The 22201-nt window shown below is 67.7% G+C and overlaps 1 protein-coding gene across 1 annotated transcript in view; it reads right to left on the bottom strand.

The window, feature by feature from the left end:
• Window positions 1-571: 571 nt before the first annotated feature.
• Window positions 572-22201, bottom strand: part of ITPKB (inositol-trisphosphate 3-kinase B) — a 93243-nt gene continuing 71613 nt past the window's right edge. The window contains 6 exon segments of the mRNA XM_036453578.2: window positions 572-3005; window positions 4241-4312; window positions 5709-5810; window positions 9972-10176; window positions 10297-10510; window positions 11774-11873. Coding sequence (XP_036309471.1) covers window positions 2784-3005; window positions 4241-4312; window positions 5709-5810; window positions 9972-10176; window positions 10297-10510; window positions 11774-11873 — 915 coding nt within the window. The 3' untranslated portion in view covers window positions 572-2783.

Here is a 22201-nt window from a genome sequence, read left to right as displayed (position 1 = left end):
GGGCACAGGCCCGGGTCGCGGGCTCGGTCTCCAGTGGGGGGCGTGCAGGAGGCAGCCGGTCAGTGATCCTCATCACTGGTGTCTGTCTTCCCCGCTCTGAAATCAATAAAAACGTTACTTTTTAACAGGAGACACAGAGCCGAGCCCCCCGAGGCTGCTGGCTCCCGGCCAGGGGCAATGCCGGGGCCGCACTGCGGTGGCCGCCAGGGGCCCGCGCCCGGCAGGTCCGGTGGAGGCGGCAGGGGACTGGCCTTGAGGCGAGTTTTCAGTCCTTTGTGGATTCAAACGCTAACGGGTCAGGTCAGACCCCTCCTCCTCGGGGTCATCACAGCCCGACCCCACCCTCCCGTCCCCAGGCCCTCCGACCCCCCTCCAGGGCTGGGCGGGGGGGAGGACACACACAGCAGACGCGTCGTGACGCCAGGTCTTTATTACAAGGAACAGAGCGGCTGCGGCCTGTCTGACAGGCACTGCGGTGTGGCCGGTCAGGGTTCTCCGGCGACGCGGGGCGCGGGCGCGGAGGGAGGGAGGGAGGGGGGAGGCCCCTCGGGCCGCCCCGGAGAGAAGGCACTGGCTGGGGTGACGCCGGCTGCTTCCGGAGAAGGCTGGGCTTGTATACACAGGCTGACCGGACGGATGCTAATGGGGGTGGGGGTGGGGGGCTGCATCCGGACCCCCCGCAGGACATGCGGCTCGGAAAGAAGGCAGAGCGAAGAGCAGACGCAGAACCCAGCCTCTCAGTCTTAGTGTTTTGTGCAATTAACGACGACAGCAAAATAAATATAACTTACAACTTCTTACACGGCTCTCAGGCAAGTCCGGGCCGAGCATGGGGAAAACATTTCAGGCATAGGAACCCCAATAATGCGGGGGCGGGGCGGGCGGGGGGATGCTCACCCCCCACCTGTGTGGCCAGGCCCCCGGCCGGCCTGGGTGGGAAGGCCCTGCAGACAGCCCCGGCGCGCGGCCGGGAAATCCTCTCCCGGGTCCGGGTAAGGAGGTGGCAGGTCCAAGGAGAAAGGGCGAGAAGGGAGCTGGCACAGTGGGTACAGACCCCGCCCCGAAGGAAGAGCCCTAAACAGATGCCCCTTCTGAAGCTAAAGTGCTGGCTTGGGGGGGGGGGGGCGGGGAGGGAGTGGGCCCAGGTGCGTCCAGAGCGGGAATCTGCGGACAGCGGTACCGCCCCGGACAGGCCACGGCTGCCAGCTCACAGCCAGGCCCCGGGGCGACCCCGTGAGGCCCTTCGCCCGGCGCCCTCGGCCCAGCCCCCCCCCCCTTCCCCCGGCACCCACGGCCCAGGCCCCCAGCCCACGCAGCTCAGCCTCCGGGTCACGTGCCCTCACAGGCTGGGGGGGCGGTGGGGGAGCAGGTGGGCCCACACCGGAGTCCTCCACTGTCTGAACAAGAGCCAGGGAGTTGAAAAGTGATTTCCTTTTTAAAATCTACATCCCACCCTCGGCTGTCCCCAAGCCAGGCGAACGAACGGGGAGCTGCCACGTGGGGGGGCGGGAGCCTCCCCCTCCAGACTGGCCCCCCCCCCCAGGTACCCACACCTGGACTCCTGGTCTCCGAGGGCAGCCGGCCCGGGGGCTGCTGGCCTGGCCCCCAACTCTCCTCCCACAACAGGAGGGCCCGGCTCCACAGGCCTCCGCGGAGTCTGCCCTCCAGCGCCAGGCAGGGTCACGTCCTTCTCGCTCAGAGGCACACACTCGCTCGCTGACACTTAGGACCAGGCTCCCAACGGGCGCCCGCTGCCGTCAGCACCCAGCCTCCAGGGAGAGGCGGGCACACTGGCCAGTGCCCGAAGCTGCCCGCACACAGCAAGCACAGGCCCAGCCCGCCGGGACTAGGATTGCTTCAGGGAAAACAGGTGCAGGCGTTGGCTTCCTGCTGCCCCTGCCTGGCAGGGGCAGCCTGCAGCCCTTCTTGGACTGCAGGGGCCGCGGGGGGCTCAGGAAGGAACCCCAGTGTGCAGGCAGGGCCCCCGAGAGGCGGGAACAGAGGGGAGGCGTGTCCTCTGAGGTCTCTCTCCCGGGGGGCTGCCTGGCCCTGGCCCTCCCGGCACCCCGGCCGAGGGGGCGGCGGAGGCACAGGCGGCTCTGGGTGGGCGGCCCCAGAGCTCCGAGTTCCTGGGCGGGAATGGCAGATGGAATAGCAGCCTGCTCCTGGCTCCCGGCCTCACAGACGGCAGAGGCCACACGTGCCCTGGACCCGGCTGCCCTCGGGGGGCGCTCTCCTCAGGGCTGACACCACGGGGTTCTGTGCCCCAACAAGAAGGAAGCGGGACCGGCACCGCCGACACAGGGCTCTTACATATGGTGGCCAGACAAAAACCGCGACTTTTTTTTTTTTTTTTTTTTTTAAAAACGCCGTGGGATGAAATTGTTAGACATCGGGACTGTCCCGCCCAAAGTGGGACGTCTGGCCGCCTTACTCTTACAGCCCAGCGGGGCGGAGGATGTCAGAGATGGGCTGTGCGGAGCCGCGGCACGAATGGCCACCGGCCACCAGGGGGCAGCAAGCGCCCACAGGCCTCCCGCCCGAGGCCTGGCACCCGAGGATGCCCACCGGACCCCCCTGGCCTCCCCGGGGGGCAGCGGGCGGCGGGGCCTGGCGCGGGCACTGCTCTTCCAGAAGGAGACCCTGCAGCAAAGCCCCTCAGGAGGAAAAGAAGGAGAAAGCCCGCAAAGTGTCCTGTAGTGCAGTTGGGAGGGCCCTGGCCGCGCCCTGTGGACGTGAAGGGAACTGGGAGGCGGCGGGCGGGGGCGGGGCGGGGGCGGCGCTCAGGCCACCGGGGCGCTGGGGCCCGGGCACATCTCGGTGAGGATGTCGATGAGGTTGTTGAGGCCGGAGAGGTAGCCGTCCTCGCGGTTGCCCTCCTGCCAGGGCACGTCGTGCTGCAGCGTCTGGCCCTCGGGCAGCGGCGTGGTCTTCCCGAAGTCGATCATCCACACCTTGGCCTGCTCCTTCTTGTCGTGGATGAAGAGCAGCGAGCTGCCGATGACCTGCAGGGGGCGGGGAGGTGAGGGCGCGGAGCCCGCAGGCCGCCCGGCCGGCCGCGCCTCCCGCTGCACCCCGGCTCCCGGGGACCCGGGCGGGGCCGGAGGCCGCGAGGGGAAGAGGACAGGGGTCCAGAGCAGCAGCCACCGTGCAGCAGCGACAGGAGGTCCCCATGGAGGATCCTCTCCCCGCCCCTCCACCCCTCCCCCCCCCCAGCTCCAGCCTGCACCCTCCCCACTGTGTCAGACCACAGCTAAGACTTGGGGCTCCCCCTTCGCCTCCTAGCCCGTGCCCCTCTGCACAGGGGTCCCGGGGTGTCAGGGGTCACTCGGCTGTTCCAGCAGCTCCGAGAGCTTCTGCCCTGAGACCCCCTCCAAATGCACACACAGCCCCCGGGGGCCGGCCGTGAGGCCGATCGCCCCCATCCCCGCAGGAAGCCCTGCTTGTCCTGGGCAGAGGCCTGGGCTGTCTGAGGCTGTGGTTCCGCTGGGGGCAGGTCAGAGTGAAGGCACAGGAAGTGCGTTCCCAGACAGAAACGCCCCAATCCCTCACTGCGGCCCCCCCGTGGGGCCAGGAGCTCAGGGGGCGGGGGGGCCGGGGCTCCGGGCAGGGAAGACCCCGGAAACGCCAGCCCAGAGCAAGGCCTTCTTCCTGGTGAGGAACAGCAGAGCCTCGGGGCCCGTCTCCTGGGAGACTGGTGAAGAGCAGGGACACAAACTCCAGGGAGTAACGCAGAGGGCCAAGCGGGAGGCAGAGGCCTCTGGGGCCCTGTCCCCAGAGAAGCAGGCAGGCCGGAGCGAGGGGGGCTCAGTGCTGAGCAAAGAGCTGGCAGCAGCCGGGAAGACGGAGGCCCAGGAGCAGCCGGGGACCAGGCACAGCTGGGCTGCAGCGAGGCCGCGGGAGGGAAGGCACCCGAGAACCCGAGGCTGCAGCTGTGTGTGCACGTGTTTGTCCATGTGCGCACACATGTGGGGCTGGGGACCTGGACGCCCTTACGAACCCTCCAGCAGAGGGACCTGCTGACAGCTTCCAAACCCCCTCTCTCCGGCGCCTGGTTTCCCGCCTGCTCCCTGCGGACGGGCGGGGGCAGGGGGCCCAGACCCTCGGGCGGGCGTGTGGACGGAGTGGCTGCAGGGAGCCGGGCCTCAGGCAGGCAGTCCGAGGGGTCGCCCCGGCACCCTGACAGCGCCGCCGGCTGGGGGGGCAGGCAGGCGTGCCCGCGGCAGAGGCCCACACCCACCTCGTGGCCCCGGAAGAACGGGGACACCTCCAGGGTGGCCCGGATGTCCTTCAGCCGGTCCCGGTAGGCGATCTGGGGAGAGAAAGGGGGCGGGATTTGAACACTCGGGGCTGGGCTGGGGCTTCAGCCCCATCAGGGTCCCTGCGTGTCAGGGGGAGGGACACGCAGGTCATGGGAGCAGCTGAGGCCCAGAGCAGTCGGGGCGGGCAGGCTCCTGGCCGTGCTTTGCAGGCGCTCACACGGGTGAAGGGCACCAGGAGGCAGCGCAGAGGCGGCCGCATCCTGGGAGCCCGTTGCCATGGCGTCTCCAACACAGGCGTCAGGGCCCTGACTTCTGAAAGGGCAGAGCGGGCGGAGAGCCACACGTCTCCCTCCAGGAGCCGGACAAACAGGCCGACCGTGTGGCTGGGGTGCCGCCTCCGAGACCCAGGGAGCCACCACAGGCGCACAGGCCTCAGTGCCAGGCTCGGAGGGAGCCCCTCCCTTGGGCATGGGAAGCAGCTTCTGAGCTGCCCTGCTGAGGAGCGAGTGACCAGCGCCCAGCGCCTCGGGCCCTGGAGGGGGTGTGTGCCCGTGGCTGGGCCCTCAGGGGCCACGGGAAGTCTCCCTGGGGGAGGGAAGGGAGGGAGCGGCCCCATTCCAGCCGGCGGCTGAGTCTCCTTGGAGAAAAGGTGTCTGCCCACCCTCCCTGCTCTGCAGCCTCAGTGCCCAGCCCTGTGCCTGCGTGTCCGGCTGTCACAGGCTCCCAGCCGTGTGCCTGCGTGTCCGGCTGTCACAAGCTCCCAGCCCCGGGGTGCAGAGGCATGACACCCTGCTTTGGAGGGGAGGTCGGGGTTCTGATCCCCGTGGTCAGAGCACACGTCAGGGAAGTCACTGTGTCATGAGGTTGTCACCTGCACTTCCCGGCTCCAAAACGCCAGCGGGGTCTTCCCGAGGAGGGCCTGGGACTCTACACACACACACACACACACGCCCCTACCCTGCCCCCTCCCCCCCACTTCCCTTGCTCAGCCTCAGCCTGGAAGACTGGGTGCAGGGCCGGCCCCTGGGTGAGTCCCAGCTCCGCCCTGTCCTAGCCGTGTGGCCTTGACCCGTTTCCTCCTCTGTGGGATGGGGACAAGGACGTCCACCAGCCCCAGGGGCTGCACCAGGGGGTGAGGCCGGGCAGAGCTGGGTGGCAGCGGCTGCTGAGGAGCACCCACGCCAGGAGGATTGCCTCGGAGGACAGAGGACGCGGCTGGGAGCATGAGGGGCAGGAGGGGGTGAGGGTCCCCAGCTCCCCACCCGCCCGCAGGACGGCTGGCCCGCCCGCACACGGCCCTCGGTGCCGCGGGCAGGCCGGCCCCCTCCGGTCACAGCAGCATGGCCGGGCTGTGCGGGCGCCGTGGCTGCTGCCGTGGCCGCTCCGCCCCTGCAGACCGGGCACCCCGCCTGCCCAGCGCCCGCCGCCCGCCCGGGGCCCACTCACCAGGATGTTGGGGTTGCCCTTGGTGAACTCCCGGAAGGCCTCGGTGACCTGCTCCCGCGTCTTGGTCTTCTTGAAGTCCCGGTTCACCGAGCCGTCTTCTTTCTGGGGGGGGGGGGCCGGGAGGGTCAGCAGGGCGGGCAACACCCGGATCTGAGAAAACTGCTCCACCAGACTGCCCCGGGCAGCGCAGGGCCACACGGCCGGTGCCCACAGCCTGGCACAGGTGGTCCCGGGCAGCGCGGGGCCACACGGCCAGTGCCCACAGCCTGGCACAGGTGGTCCCCGGGCAACGCGGGGCCACACGGCCAGTGCCCACAGCCTGGCACAGGTGGTCCCGGGCAGCGCGGGGCCACACGGCCGGTGCCCGCAGCCTGGCACAGGTGGTCCCGGGCAGCGCGGGGCCACACGGCCGGTGCCCACAGCCTGGCACAGGTGGTCCCGGGCGGCACAGCAGGGGCCACACGGCCGGTGCCCGCAGCCTGGCACAGGTGGTCCCGGGCAGCGCGGGGCCACACGGCCGGTGCCCACAGCCTGGCACAGGTGGTCCCCGGGCAGCGCGGGGCCACACGGCCAGTGCCCACAGCCTGGCACAGGTGGTCCCGGGCGGCACAGCAGGGGCCACACGGCCGGTGCCCACAGCCTGGCACAGGTGGTCCCCGGGCAGCGCAGGGCCACACGGCCAGTGCCCGCAGCCTGGCACAGGTGGCCCCGGGCAGCGCGGGGCCACACGGCCAGTGCCCACAGCCTGGCACAGGCGGTCCCCGGGCAGCGCGGGGCCACACGGCCAGTGCCCACAGCCTGGCACAGGCGGTCCCCGGGCAGCGCGGGGCCACACGGCCAGTGCCCACAGCCTGGCACAGGCGGTCCCCGGGCAGCGCGGGGCCACACGGCCGGTGCCCACAGCCTGGCACAGGTGGTCCCGGGCGGCGCGGGTGCCACATGCTGGTGCCCACAGCCTGGCACAGGTGGTCCCGGGCGGCGCGGGTGCCACATGCTGGTGCCCACAGCCTGGCACAGGTGGTCCCGGGCGGCACAGCGGGGCCACACGGCCGGTGCCCACAGCCTGGCACAGGTGGTCCCGGGCGGCGCGGGTGCCACATGCTGGTGCCCACAGCCTGGCACAGGTGGTCCCCGGGCAGCGCGGGGGCCACATGCTGGTGCCCACAGCCTGGCACAGGTGGTCCCGGGCAGCGCGGGGGCCACATGCTGGTGCCCACAGCCTGGCACAGGTGGTCCCCGGGCAGCGCGGGGCCACACGGCCGGTGCCCGCAGCCTGGCACAGGCGGTCCCCGGGCAGTGCGGGGCCACATGCTGGTGCCCGCAGCCTGGCACAGGCGGTCCCCGGGCGGCGCGGGTGCCACATGCTGGTGCCCGCAGCCTGGCACAGGTGGTCCCGGGCAGCGCGGGGCCACACGGCCGGTGCCCGCAGCCTGGCACAGGCGGTCCCCGGGCAGCGCAGGGCCACACGGCCAGTGCCCGCAGCCTGGCACAGGTGGTCCCCGGGCAGCGCGGGGCCACACGGCCAGTGCCCGCAGCCTGGCACAGGTGGTCCCGGGCGGCACAGCGGGGCTGCTGTCTGGGCCCTGGAGGGTGGCCAGCGAGAGTGAGGGCACAGGAGGCTCCGAGGAGGGGGCCGTGTGGGCGAGAATGTCGGGGTGCGGCAGGGGAACAGCGGGGCTGAGGGAGGTGGACAGGCCTCGGCTGCCCGTCCGGCCTGGCCCCGGCGCCCAGCGCCAGGAGGTCCCTGTGGCCCAGAGCGGCCCCTCCCCAGACAGGAGAGCGGGGTCCGCCCCGAGCAGCTCCGTTCCTCCTGGACTTCGGTCCTTTACTGGGGGTCCCAGAGCCCCGGGCCACCCTGCCTGCCACCTCCACCTCCTCTGGGTCCGCCCCTCCGTGCACACCACCTCCGTGCCCGCCTTCATGCCCCGGGCCACCCTGCCTGCCACCTCCGCCTCCTCCGTGCCCGCCTCCATGCCCCGAGCCACCCTCCCTGCCACCTCCGCCTCCTCCGTGCCCGCCTTCATGCCCCGAGCCACCCTGCCTGCCACCTCCACCTCCTCCGTGCCCGCCTCCTCCGTGCCCGCCCCTCCATGCCCGCCTCCTCCGTGCCCACCTTCATGCCTGGAGTCACCCTGCCTGACCCCTGCCACCTCCGTACCCACCCCCCAGCCCCGAGCCACCCTGCCGGCTACCTCTGTGCCCAACACCTCTGTGCCCGCCTCCTCTGTGCCCGCCACCTCCATGCCCACCTCCTCTGTGCCCACCTCCCCACCCCGAGTCACCCTGCCGGCTACCTCTGTGCCCACCTCCTCTGTGCCCGCCTCCCAGCAGGTGAGGAGATGGAGGGAGGAGTGAACAGACACCAGGAGCCCCGCAGGGACCCCCTCCGCTCCAGGGCTGGCGCCTCACAGCCCTGCTCTGTGTGTGTGTGTGTGGGGGGGGGGGGGGTAGGGAGAGCCTCTGAGACCCCCTCCCCCACCCCCGCCCCATCCTGGCCTGAGGACCAGATAGATTCTCTAAGGCCGCCCCAGGCTGTCTGCCCGCCCCGCCTGCGCGGAGGAGAGCTTGGCAGGGTCTCGGGGTGTGTGTGTGTGTGTGTGTGTGTGTGTGTGGGCACAGCCCTCCCTGCGCAGGGTCTCGGGGTGTGTGTGTGTGTGGGGGGGGGCACAGCCCTCCCTGCACAGGGTCTCGGGGTGTGTGTGTGTGTGTGTGTGTGTGGGCACAGCCCTCCCTGAGCAGGGTCTTGGGGTGTGTGTGTGTGTGGGCACAGCCCTCCCTGCACAGGGTCTCGGGGTGTGTGTGTGTGTGTGTGTGGGCACAGCCCTCCCTGCGCAGGGTCTCGGGGTGTGTGTGTGTGTGTGGGCACAGCCCTCCCTGCGCAGGGTCTCAGGGTGTGTGTGTGTGTGTGTGGGCACAGCCCTCCCTGCGCAGGGTCTCGGGGTGTGTGTGTGTGTGTGCACAGCCCTCCCTGCGCAGGGTCTCGGGGTGTGTGTGTGTGTGTGTGTGTGGGCACAGCCCTCCCTGCACAGGGTCTCGGGGTGTGTGTGTGTGTGTGTGTGTGTGGGCACAGCCTCCCTGCGCAGGGTCTCGGGGTGTGTGTGTGGGCACAGCCTCCCTGCGCTGGGTCTCGGGGTGTGTGTGTGTGTGTGTGCACAGCCTCCCTGCGCAGGGTCTCGGGGTGTGTGTGTGTGTGGGCACAGCCCTCCCTGCGCAGGGTCTCGGGGTGTGTGTGTGTGTGTGTGTGTGGGCACAGCCCTCCCTGCGCAGGGTCTCGGGGTGTGTGTGTGGGCACAGCCCTCCCTGCGCAGGGTCTCGGGGTGTGTGTGTGTGGGCACAGCCCTCCCTGCGCAGGGTCTCGGGGTGTGTGTGTGTGTGGGCACAGCCCTCCCTGCGCAGGGTCTCGGGGTGTGTGTGTGTGTGTGTGTGTGGGCACAGCCCTCCCTGCACAGGGTCTCGAGGTGTGTGTGTTTGTGTGTGTGTGTGGGCACAGCCCTCCCTGCACAGGGTCTCGGGGTGTGTGTGTGTGTGGGCACAGCCCTCCCTGCGCAGGGTCTCGGGGTGTGTGTGTGTGTGTGTGTGTGTGCACAGCCTCCCTGCGCAGGGTCTCGGGGTGTGTGTGTGTGTGTGGGCACAGCCCTCCCTGCGCAGGGTCTCGGGGTGTGTGTGTGTGTGTGTGTGTGTGCACAGCCTCCCCGTGCAGGGTCTCAGGGTGTGTGTGTGTGTGTGTGTGTGTGCGCACAGCCCTCCCTGCGCAGGGTCTCGGGGTGTGTGTGTGTGTTGGGGGGGCTCAGCCCTCCCTGCGCAGGGTCTCGGGGTGTGTGTGTGTGTGTGTGTGGGCACAGCCCTCCCTGCGCAGGGTCTCGGGGTGTGTGTGTGTGTGTGTGTGTGTGGGCACAGCCTCCCTGCGCAGGGTCTCGGGGTGTGTGTGTGGGTGTGTGTTGGGGGGGCACAGCCTCCCTGCGCAGGGTCTCGGGGTGTGTGTGTGGGTGTGTGTTGGGGGGGCACAGCCTCCCTGCGCAGGGTCTCGGGGTGTGTGTGTGTGTGTGTGTGCACAGCCCTCCCTGCGCAGGGTCTCGGGGTGTGTGTGTGTGCACAGCCTCCCTGCGCAGGGTCTCGGGGTGTGTGTGTGTGTGTGGGCACAGCCTCCCTGCGCAGGGTCTCGGGGTGTGTGTGTGTGTGTGTGTGTGTGGGCACAGCCTCCCTGCGCAGGGTCTCGGGGTGTGTGTGTTGGGGGGCACAGCCTCCCTGCGCCGGCCGCCTCACCTTGATGCCCTCGATGCGGAAGCCCAGGGTGGCGGTGGAGCTGATGGTCTCCCGCCACTGCATGTAGCGGGGCTTGGTGACGGCGCGCTGGGCGTGCTCCTCGGCCGTGGGCGCCGCGGGGTCCACCTCCACCATCTTCTGGTACATGTCCTTGCGCAGGCTGGGCTTCTTCCGCGCCTTCGTCAGCTCCTCCTCCAGGTAGGTCCTGGGGGCGGGGCCGCGGTCAGCGCCGCCCGGACCCCCCCCCCCCCCAGCACGCCGCCCCCGCCCGCCCAGGCCCCTGGTCTGAGAGCCCCCGTGCCCCCCGTCCCCCGCCCCGGCTCACCTGATGCCCATCTTGCAGTCCATCACGCAGGGCGAGTCGAAGTCGGCCAGCAGGTCGTCCATCTGGTTGTAGCGCTCCCCGTCCTTGACCACGTCCCCGTGGTAGGCCGGCACGTAGGGCTTCAGCACGTCGGCCATCAGCCGGTCCAGGCAGCGCTGCTCCGACTCACAGTGCTTCTTCAGGATGCGGCCGTTGGCGGCCGCCTTGAAACTCCCTGCGGAGCGCGGGCCTCAGCGTGGGCCTCCCGCCCGCCCTCCCCGCCCACCCTGCCCTCGGGGTCCCACAGGGCCCTGCCCCTCGGGGTCACGGAGCTTGCTAAGAGCAGGGCCTCCCCTCTGCCCCCCTCCCCCCCAGCCCCTGGCCCCAGGCCCCTAGCTTGCTAAGCGCAGGGCTGAGGCTGGGCGGGCCTCCACTGTGGGCGGGGCACGGGGAGAGGAGTGGGTGCGAGCCCCAGACCCTGACACTGACAGCAACCCTGACCCAGGCTTCCCCGGAGACGGAGGGCCAGAGCTCCCCGCTGGAGGGGCAGGGCCGGCGGCCGGTCAGTGCCCTCCGGGGCCTCTAGGTGCGTCCCTCCCGGAGCCGGGGCGGAGCTATGTGCTTGGGGCAGAAGAGAAACCCCAGCAATGGGGGCACAGCAGACGCCCAGTGAAGGCGCAGTCGGTGCCTCCCTGTCCCGGATGGCAGGTGGCGGGCCTACCGCTTCCTCTGCCTCACTGAGCTCAGAGACTAAGAGAACTGTAGACAGCGCCCAGGAAGGCACACAGGCATTTTCCTTAATTATCGTCAGCTGAACTCGGGGCGACAGGCAGAGAGCCACGCCCTGGGAACATGCTTCCCCAATAAGGCCGGACCCGTTATCAGTTCTGACTTCCTATCAGCCCAGGTGTCTGCAGGGGCGGGATAGATATGTAAATCCGGGCATGCTAGGGTCTATTAAGAATGCAAAGAAGCTGGGGGTACTTCCTGGTGTCGGGGGTATAAAGTAAACGCGCTGGGAGGGGTTACCATCCCGCCTCTCCGTCGGAGAGAGTGGCGGCCCACCCGGCTCCCAGCTTTCAATCTATTTCTGCGCCTGCTTGCTTTCTTTCCGTTAGTTCTCAATCCCTGGCCGCCTCCACTTAGAACCGGCTCGTTCATCTCTCTTTCCACACCGGACGTGGAAAAGAGAGATCCCCACCATATTGTGTGTGTGGGCACAGCCCTCCCTGCGCAGGGTCTCGGGGTGTGTGTGTGTGTGTGTGTGTGTGGGCACAGCCCTCCCCGTGCAGGGTCTCGGGGTGTGTGTGTGTGTGTGTTGGGGAGGGGGTGGCAGCTGCCCAGTGCACCTGCTGGTAGCGTCAGGGCCCCATCTCGGGAGCACGGCAGCGGCTGCCACTGCGAGCCTCAGAGAACCCGATTGGTCCCTCTCACCCCCCCAACCCCCAAGCACGCCCCGCGCGCTGGGCGACCCCCAGGGAGAGCCCAGGACCGCTACCTGCGTGCCCGGCCAGCTGGATCCAGGGGTACTTCTTCTTGAAGGACATGACGAAGGGGGACCAGTGCACCATGTTCTTTATCTTCCGCCATGATTTGCTCTGAAACAAGCCAACGAGAAGCTGGGCGTTAGAGTGAGAACGGCCTCCTGTTAGGGTGCGTGCGCTCAGAGCCAGGCCAGCACCGTGGCCTGCGAGAGGGCACACCCACAGCGCCCACAGTGCCCACAGGATCCACAGCGCCCACAGTGCCCACAGGATCCACAGCGCCCACAGGATCCACAGCGCCCACAGCGCAGGGCCTCGCCTGTCATGGGGGCTGTGTCAGGGCCCAGAAGCCAGGGGACCTCCACGGAGGAGGTTTCGGGGTGTGAGGGGGGACAGGGTGGTCTCCATCCCAGGCAGGCCCCATCCCGGGCCACCCCGTCAGGGAGGGTCTGAGCTCACACTGCCCCTCCCCACTCCTCTGGCCTCAGTCTCTCACCTCGGGAGGGAGGACAGCTGTCCCCAGGCTCCTCGGCCTGATGGACACGGGGACCCTGAAAATGACGTCTACGACCCATCAGCCACGGCCACTCAGAGGGAGACCGGAGGCCACGGTCGCCCCCTCCTCTGTCCCTCACATGTCACTGTGGGCGCAGGAACCAGAGGCGCCCCCTGCTGGCGAGCAATTTTGGAGAGCAGTTTAAGGGGAGCTCCCGGCACCTGTGTGAGAGGCCTGGGTCTCTCCTCATTGTGCTGCTCCTTTCCAGGCCGGGTGCTCACACAGGTGTGTGCATGTGCACGTGTGTGCATGCATATGCCTATATGTGCACACGTGTGTGCACACACATGTGTAGGAGCAGCTCCGTGGGCAGAAAGGAGAAACAACATTCACCAAGCACCTTCCTTCCCAACAAGCAATATGGTCATTTGTGGAACCCGAGCTGCAGAGAAGCCAGCGGTGAAACGGGCACTGAAACCCTCACCTAGAGAGAACCAAGATGGCGGCCTAGGCAAGCACCTAGGCTGCCGCCTCGCACAATTTCTAAACAACAACTGAAATCAGAACGGACATCATCCAAAACCACAGGAGAGCTGGCCAAGTGGGAAATCTAAACCAGAAAGAAGGAGAAGGGCTCGCGGATCGGACTGGGAGCTGCAAAGCGCTGAGGTAGGGAGATGCTTGTGTGCAGAGAGGAAGGGCAGCCAAATGCCTGGCTGGCGGGAGCGGAAAGGAAGCCCCCGGCTGCACTGAACCCTTTCTGACTGCACTGAACCCCAACCCCGGCCGAAACCCCGTGGGCCCAGGCTCATACGGGTGGAGTCCAGACAGTAGAGAAAGACACCTGGCGACTCAGAGACTGGGAGACCGGGGAGCCGGGAGCCGCAGTGGGCAGGGTCTACAGTCGCTCGCCAGTGAGTGTGCACAGAGAGGTCTGACAGCGGAGGCTGCTGCAGCCTCTCCACAGCGGAAGGAGTCGGGAGCTCCAGACTACAGAGACCCAACCCAATTCTGGGCGAGCCCCTGGGACACCCATGCTCTTGCAGGGGAATCTGGGCCGGTCAGGTGGGAACTCAGGTGAGCGCACAAGGGCAGGGCTGACGGGAAGCCAAGACTGTCAGTTCAGCCCCGAGACTCCGCCCCATCCAAGCTGAGCACAGAGACCTTTGCAATTTTGCAAGTCTGATCCTATATGACTGTCTCCAATACAGAAGGTATCCCAGAGTCGACACAGCTGATACATCCAATGGGCCTGGAGGTCTATTCCTCCCAGTGATACCAACAACAATCAAGACTTAACTACAACAAGGCTGTACACGCAGTCCACAAAGGGGAGCACCAAGAGTGTCCACCTCAGGTAACTGGGGAGGCAGAGCCACTGGGACATTCAGGACACCAAACACACAAAGCCACCCTACCAACTCTGGGAAGCAGCAGAAATGCCGAGACAAGGAAACAGATCTCAAACGAAAGAGATGGAGAATAAAAGACCGGATATAGAGTTCAAAACCATGATTATAAGGTTTTTCAAGAATTTCCTAGAAAAGGCTGATAAATTTAATGAGACCCAGCTAAAAATTAAACATACACTGACTGAAATAAAAAATATTATACGGAGACCCAACAGCAGACTGGAGGAACACAAGAATCAAGTCAAAGATTTGGAATGCAAAGAGCCAAAGGACACTCCCCTGGAGAAGCAAGAAGAGAAGAGAACCCAGAAAGTTGAAGATAGTGTCAGGAGCCGCTGGGACAACTTCAAGCGTGCCAACATCAGAATTATGGGGGTGCCAGGAGAAGAGAGAGAGCAAGATATCGAAAACCTATTTGAAGAAATAATGTCGGAAAACTTCCCCCACCTGGTGAAAGAAATAGATTTACAAGGACAGGAAGTGCACAGAACCCCAAACAAGAGGACCTGAGCCCCCTGAGGGCCGTGACCCCCCACGCGGGCCGGGAGACCCCACGCGGGCCGGGAGACCCCCCACGCGGGCCGTGACCCCCCACGCGGGCCGGGAGACCCCCCACGCGGGCCCTGAGACCCCCCATGCGGGCCGGGAGACCCCGCACAGACGCCAGGCAGAGTGTCCACAGGGACCCCAGGAGAACGGCCACGGAGGCCCAGGACAGCTCAGCCCTCCCCCAGCGCCTCCTCTGCCCCATGCCCCTCCCTCCGCGCCCGGCTACACCTGCACCCGTTCTGATCTGTGCGCGCCAGCTCCCAGAGCCGGGCCGCACCCGGCCCCCGGCCCCCGGGCTGGTCCCCGAGCGGCCGCACCGTCAGCCCCGCGCGTGGCAGGTGCACAGGGGCGTCTGCCATCGGGCGCCGGGTCAGAGCCCCGGAGCAGGTTCCAGGCAGGGGGGCCGGCTCAGGTCTCCCCGGAGCCACACGCCTGTCCCCTCAGCCCCGGCCGGCGCCCCCCGGACGGCCCTGCCCCGGCCCTAACCCTACGGCTGAAGCAGCACCCTCCCCCTGCCGGGGTTCTCTTTGCCCCTGCCCCGGAGCCGGGCCAGCCTGCAGCGCGGGGTCCGTGTGCAGAGCCAGGACGCGGAGCAGCCGGGGTCCGCAGTGCGAACCGGCGAGGCAGTCACACCCGCCCCGGGCCGGCCACTCACCTGTGACCACTCGTCTTCCCTGTGTGTGTGCTTTAAAGATTTTTTTACATTTCTTTTTTTTAATTTTTAAAAAATATGTTTTATTGATTTTTCACAGAGAGGGAGGGAGAGGGAGAGGGAGTCAGAAACATCAATAAAAGAGAATCATCAACCAGCTGCCTCCTGCACACCCCCCACTGGGGATGTGCCCACAACCAAGGTACACGCCCTTGACTGGAATTGAACGTGGGACCCCCTCAGTCCGCAGGCCGACGCTCTATCCACTGAGCCAACTGGTTTTGGCTAAGTTTATTGTTTTATTTCTTAGCTATGTGCCCTGACCAGCAACCGAACCAGGACGACGCTCAACCCACTGAGCCACAATGGCCAGGGCTGCTGTTTGTTTGTTTTTAAAAAAAAATATGTTTTATTGATTTTGTACAGAGAGGAAGGGAGAGAGATAAGAAAGCTAGAAACATCGATGAGAGAGAGTCATTGATCAGCTGCCTCTTGCACACCCTCTACTGGGGATGTGCCCGCAACCACGGTACATGCCCTTGACCGGAATTGAACCCGGGTCCCTTCGGTCCCCAAGCCAACACTCTATCCATTGAGCCAAACCGGTCTCGGCGGGCTGCTGTTTTTTTTTAAAAAATGGAAACAGTTTCTCCTCCAAGCACCTTAGATGGGCAAGCGTCCACTTCCTGGGCCCGGGGCACTGTGGGTGGCAGCGAGCTCGCCGCGCGGGTCCCCCGGCGCGGGGTCAGAGGTCAGCCGGGCTTCCGGAGACCGTCCGTCCGCTCTGTGGGCGCTGCGAGGGCGGCGAGGAGGGCATGGGGGGCGGAGTGCGACTGCTGAACACGGGTCGTTTAACCACGGGGCTCACACACCCTCCCACCCGCGCGTCCCCCAGTTTGAACTCGCCCCCCCGCTCCCCCCCGCCCCCCGTGACGGGGTCCTGGGACCCTCTGGCTCACTCATTTCTAAGTCACCCCAAAAGCCTCCGTTATTTCTCAGCGTGAGAGCGAGGAGGAGAGACCTCTGAGCCGGCAGAGGAGGGGACGCCCCTGGGCTGTGCGTCCCCTAACCTCGCTGCCAGTGCACCGTGGGGACCGGCTGGTGGGGGGGGCGGGGGGCAGGGAAGCCACACGGAGCCTGTCACGTAGGAATGCACCACCAGGCTCTGGCACGGACCGCTCCCTCACAACGCCGAACTGCCGTCCCTCCGGCAGGTGCCAGCACGCTCAGAGAGGCTGAACGACTGGCCGGGGTCACACAGCTTTCCGGTTCTCACCGCTGAACGGGAGGACTGTCCGGCTTCAGCCGATAACGGCCCCCCATCTCTCCCGAGCTGCAAAGCAGCCTGACAACAGTGGGTGCTCGTCGGAGCGGCTGTGGGGTGGGAGGCCGCGGAGGGCCTGCCTGCCTGCCTCCTCCCGCTCCAGGCCGGGGACCCACGCGGGGGCGCCCGGGGAGGGCCCGCGCAGCAGACTCCCATGTCTGGGAAGGACACCGTTCTCCCTCTTCTGCTTCTGGCCGCTGGGAAACACGGAGGTTTCCCTGGCGCCGGCTCCTCCCTGCGGGCGGCCTCCTGCTGCCGCCAGCTCAGTCCACTGTGCCCGCAGGCCCCGCCCGCCAGGGCAGCCCGGGCAGGGGGGCCCGGCCCGGCTCCGGCTGCCGAGCCGACGCGGAGCCTGCGCGGCCAGAACGCGGGCGAAGGCCTTCCGGAGCCACGACCCCCAGGATCGGATCGGGGAGACTTGGCTGGGCGGGCGCTCCGGCTGAAAATGAGCCCGGCTTTCAAGGCGAACCATCTGCCCGTCCACAGACAAGGAGACTCCCCCAAAACCAAACGCGGAAACGCTCTGTGGAAAAGGCCCCGGTGATGGTCAGTCCCCGCCGCCCGCCCCGCCCCGTCCCGTCCAGTCCCGTGAGGCCCGCCAGCGGGTGGCGCAGGGTACCTTGGGCAGAGTGTGCGGGAGCCGGGTGTGCGGGAGCTGGGCGAACGGGAGCCGGGTGTGCGGGAGCCGGGTGTGCGGGAGCCGGGTGTGCGGGAGCTGGGTGTGCGGGAGCCGGGTGTGCGGGAGCCGAGTGTGCGGGAGCTGGGTGTGCGGGAGCCGGGTGTGCGGGAGCCGGGTGTGCGGGAGCTGGGTGTGCGGGAGCCGGGTGTGCGGGAGCCGAGTGTGCGGGAACTGTGTGTGCGGGAGCCGGGTGTGCGGGAGCCGGGTGTGCGGGAGCCGGGTGTGCGGGAGCCGGGTGAGCGGGAGCCGAGTGTGCGGGAGCCGGGTGTGCGGGAGCCGGGTGTGCGGGAGCCAGGTGTGCGGGAGCCGGGTGTGCGGGAGCCGAGTGTGCGGGAGCTGGGTGTGCGGGAGCCGGGTGAGCGGGAGCCGGGTGTGCGGGAGCTGGGTGTGCGGGAGCCGAGTGTGCGGGAGCTGGGTGTGGGGGAGCTGTGTGTGCGGGAGCCGGGTGTGCGGGAGCCGGGTGTGCGGGAGCCGAGTGTGCGGGAGCTGGGTGTGCGGGAGCCGGGTGAGCGGGAGCCGGGTGTGCGGGAGCTGGGTGTGCGGGAGCCGAGTGTGCGGGAGCTGGGTGTGCGGGAGCCGTGTGTGCGGGAGCCGTGTGTGCGGGAGCCGGGTGTGCGGGAGCCGAGTGTGCGGGAGCTGGGTGTGCGGGAGCCGGGTGAGCGGGAGCTGTGTGTGCGGGAGCCGGGTGTGCGGGAGCTGTGTGTGCGGGAGCCGGGTGTGCGGGAGCCGTGTGTGCGGGAGCCGGGTGTGCGGGAGCCGGGTGTGCGGGAGCTGGGTGAGCAGGGGAGCTGGGTGAGCGGGAGCTGAGTGTGCAGGAGCCGGGAGTCCGGGAGCCGGGTGTGCGGGAGCCGTGTGTGCGGGAGCCGGGTGAGCGGGAGCTGGGGGAGCTGGGGGAGCTGGGTGTGCGAGCGGGAGCTGGGTGTGCGAGCTGGGTGTGCGGGAGCTGGGAGAGCTAAAGCCGGGAAGACCCTGAGCGCCTGCCCTTCGTCCTCTCTGACGAGCCGCCTTCTTCCAGCGGCAGCTAGAGGCCCGGCGTCTGGACCAGGCAGCACCCAAGCTGCACCCAGAGGTCCCGTCAGGGCCCCTCTCCCCGCCGCCCTCAGACACAGTGCCTGCCAGACCAGGCTGCCCGGGGCCCACTGGGTGCTCCTCCACCCACAGCGGGTGGGGGGCCACCAGGCACAGCCCAGCCCCAGCCCCTCTGGCCTCACCCCCACACCCACTCTCCGGTGCCTCTCTGACCAGCAAGGCCGGCCCCCTCCTGCGGACCCCAATGCTCTCCCCGCTCCCTCCTGATGGCACCCCACCGTCCCTCCGCGGACCCCCCGGGTCTGTGATGAGCCCGCCCTCCCATGACACTCCTCAGGCTGTCCCGGGACCCGCCCCCAGCGGGACAGGGTCTGGGTGCCGTGTGTCTCGGGCAGAGGGAAGCTTCTAGAGAACTGGGACTGAGGCGGGGAGCGCCACCCCCGGCCCAGAACCACGGACACCCCCTCACGCCCGCCCGCCCGCCCGCATGAGCCTGGACGTCTCCAGAGACGCCCCCAGGGAGCAGGAGGGGAAACTGGTGGGAGCTCCCTGTCCCCTCGGCCGGGGCGTCCCCCTCTCCGTGCCCCACGGCCCAGCACAGAGCAGCCGGCCGCCTGGGGTCTCCCGGTGCCCGTGAGGGTCTGGGGGGCTCCCCTGTGACTGCCAGACCCTCCCCCGTCCCGCCCAGCCTCCCGGGAGCTGGCACCCCAGGGCCCCCTCCTGCCAGTGAGCCTCGTGTTGGTCACCCCAGAAGGGAGGTGCCCTTCGCCCCAAATGGACAGGCCACAGCACTGCCACCGGGAAGCCCCGTGCGCCCCGCTGGGCCCTGGAAGCTCCCCCTCTTCCCCTGCACCCCGATTGCACTCCCTCCAGAACTAAAAATACCGAGGCCGGCGGAGGCGGAGGAAGCAGCGGGAGGTGGAGGAAAGGCTTTGGGGCAGAGGCCGGCCCCCCCACACCAGGCGCCCGGCCCACAGGCTGCGGGGACCAGAGCGGGAACAATGGCAGGAAACGGGAGCGGAGGCGGGAAGAGCCGGAGCGGCCGCCTCCCGGCCGCATCCTCTGGGCGAGCTCCGGGGACCAAGGCCCTTCCTCTGGGGGAGGGCGTCCGGGGCTCTGCCAGGGGGCCCCCACCACCAACACCCCCCCCCCCCGCCTGCCCTCCCAGAGGCTTTGTTCTTACGTCGGTGAAACGCAGAACACAAAGCCGAGCCCCCGGCGTGGAAATTTCCTGGAGGCACCGAGGGTCTGGGACCAGGGGGGACCTCCGAGCCCCTGGCAGGCCAGCTCCTGAGCTGGGCCCGCCTGTCCCGCCCCCACCGCCCAGCCCCCCGGTTTCAGGCCTCCCTCTCGGCTCTCGGGCGGACAGGGTCAGGCCAGGGGACCGGTGACAGACGGCTGACGTGCTGAGCGCCAGGAGACCGGCGCAGGGCTGAGGGCTCGGTCAGGATCCTGTGGGTGTGGAGGGCCCCCTGTGACTGCCCAGACCCTCCCCCGTCCCACCCGGCCTCCCAGGAGCTGGAGGAGTGTGTCCGCCTATCACACAGGCCTCACCCATCCTGCCGTCAGGGGCACTGAGGCAGGGACCGAGCACCCATCTTGCAGTTCCGGACACTGAGGCAGGGACCGAGCACCCATCCTGCCATGGGGGCACTGAGGCAGGGACCGAGCACCCATCCTGCCATGGGGGACACTGAGGCAGGGACCGAGCACCCATCCTGCCATGGGGGCACTGAGGCAGGGACCGAGCACCCATCCTGCCATGGGGGACACTGAGGCAGGGACTGAGCACCCATCCTGCCATGGGGGGCACTGAGGCAGGGACCGAGCACCCATCCTGCAGTTCCGGACACTGAGGCAGGGACCGAGCACCCATCCTGCCATGGGGGGCACTGAGGCAGGGACCGAGCACCCATCCTGCAGTTCCGGACACTGAGGCAGGGACCGAGCACCCATCCTGCCATGGGGGGCACTGAGGCAGGGACCGAGCACCCATCCTGCCAGCACCCATCCTGCCATGGGGGGCACTGAGGCAGGGACCGAGCACCCATCCTGCCATGGGGGGCACTGAGGCAGGGACCGAGCACCCATCCTGCCATGGGGGCACTGAGGCAGGGACCGAGCCCCTGCCCATAGCTCCACGGTGGGAAGTGGCAAAGCCAGGATTCGAACCCAGGCAGCCTGGCTCCAGGTCCAAGCTCTTCATCACCCTCTAGGCCAGCGTTTTTCAACCGCTGTTCCGCGGCACACTGGTGTGCCCTAGGTGCAGACGAGACAAGAATTTTATAATTTTTCACTATTTTGTTGACTTAATATTTCATAATAAAGTAATTATAAAATACTCTCTTTGTGTTTATTTGATTCCTATTCAAGAGAATTACTTTATATATAGTCAATATAGGCACAGAGTTAAATTTTTTAACATTTTCTAATGGTGGTGTGCCTCGTGATTTTTTTCATGAAACAAGTGTGCCTTTGCCCAAAAAAGGTTGAAAAACACTGCTCTAGGCTGCCCGGTTTCTTTCTTTTTTAAAAAACACACACGTGTTCATTGATTTCAGAGAGGAAGGGAGAGGGAGAGAGAGAGGGAAACATCAGTGATGAGAGAATAATGGATCGGCTGCCCCCTGCACGCCAGCGGCTGTTCTCCCCCTTCGCGTTCATGCCGTTCTCAGGACCAGCTGCAGGGGTGCGGGCACCGGGGAGAGGCCGGCTGAAGTCCGTGTGGGGGGAGGCAGGGGAGGCGCCCGGAGCCGGAGCCCGCAGGACACGGCCCCCGTCCGCTGGGGAGGCACTGGCCGGACCGTCTCCTCTTCCCTTTTCCCAGAGTCAGTGACCAGACCCGGGAGAGCCGGCCGGGACAAGCGGCCGACGGTGCAGGCAGAGTGCAGCCAGGGGCCGCTGGGTTATTTTCTTTGGCCGCGAGTTTTTCCCTTCCCTGAGAGAGTTGCCAGCGTTGAAAGATCAGGACGTCTCACGCACAGAGGCCAGCCTCCTGGGACACGGGGGCTGGCGTCCGGGGCGGCATTCGGGGTGGCACCGTGTGGCCGAGCGGCCAGCACCCCCGGGGCGGGCCCCTCCGGACAGCGGCCTGAGCGCCCCCACCGGGCCCGCCTCCCGGCGTCCGGCTGAGCCTGGGGTCAGAGGGGAGGACAGAACCGGACAAGCCCGTGTCCCTGAGCGTCCGTGTCCCCGTCTGCACACAGGAGACAGGCATGGGGAGCAGGGAACACGAGGGGAGCAGGGGAGTTCTCTGAACCCCGATCGTGGCATACCCTCCAGCCAGACCCACAGGGTCCCAGACGGCGCCCAGAAAGCTGCTCTGACTGCTTAGCAGCTGGGGAGGCAGGAGCGGGGACAGGGCAGGGGGATGGCTCAGTGGCCACGTACCCTGAGAGGCGGACACAGACCCCCGGCCTGCCCGCCCCACCCCTGCTCACCAGAGACGCGGGGTGCCGTCCCTGGGTCAGGCCGGAGGCAGAGGCAGTGGGGAGCTGGGAACCGAGGTTCTGGGCGGGGGCCCCACTACCACGCTGTCCGTCCTGGCCGCACACAGCCCTGGGGCTGCAGGCGGAGCCCGACGGCACCGGCGAGTTCCGAGCCGATAGCTCTGCACGCAGACAAGGCCTCGGAGGGGCTGCCCGCACAGCTCAGCAGGGAGAGTCCCGCCTCTCCCTCCCCGGCCGGCGGCCCCACAGACAGCTCACCCTCCCTCCTGGGCCCCTCCTGCTCAGAGCTGGCCGGCCCGCGCCCCTCTCCCGTCTGTGAAACCCACACTCAGCCTGCAGCATCATCATCATCATCATCACCCCCCCCCCCACGGCCCGCACTCCACCATGGCGAGTACCGCACCCAGCCCAGCCCTCAGCGCCATCATCATCATCATCATCACCCCCCCCCACGGCCCGCACTCCACCCCCCGGAGTACTGCACCCAGCCCAGCCCTCAGCAACCGTCGTCATCATCATCATCATCATCATCACCACCACCCCCCCACGGCCCGCACTCACCACGGGCAGTACGCACCCAGCCCAGCCCTCAGCGTCATCATCATCATCATCATCATCATCACCCCCCCCCCCACGGCCCGCACTCCACCACGGGCAGTACGCACCCAGCCCGGCCCTCAGCGTCATCATCATCATCATCATCATCACACCCCCCCCCCACGGCCCGCACTCACCACGGGCAGTACGCACCCAGCCCAGCCCTCAGCGTCCTCATCATCATCATCATCATCACCGCCCCCCCCCAGGGCCCGCACTCCACCCCCCGGAGTACCGCACCCAGCCCAGCCCATC

This window comes from Pipistrellus kuhlii, unplaced genomic scaffold (assembly GCF_014108245.1).
Source record: "Pipistrellus kuhlii isolate mPipKuh1 unplaced genomic scaffold, mPipKuh1.p scaffold_m20_p_25, whole genome shotgun sequence".
Lineage (NCBI taxonomy): Eukaryota > Metazoa > Chordata > Mammalia > Chiroptera > Vespertilionidae > Pipistrellus > Pipistrellus kuhlii.
Note: the sequence above shows the minus strand (reverse complement) of the source record. Positions and strands in the feature narration are given on the sequence as shown.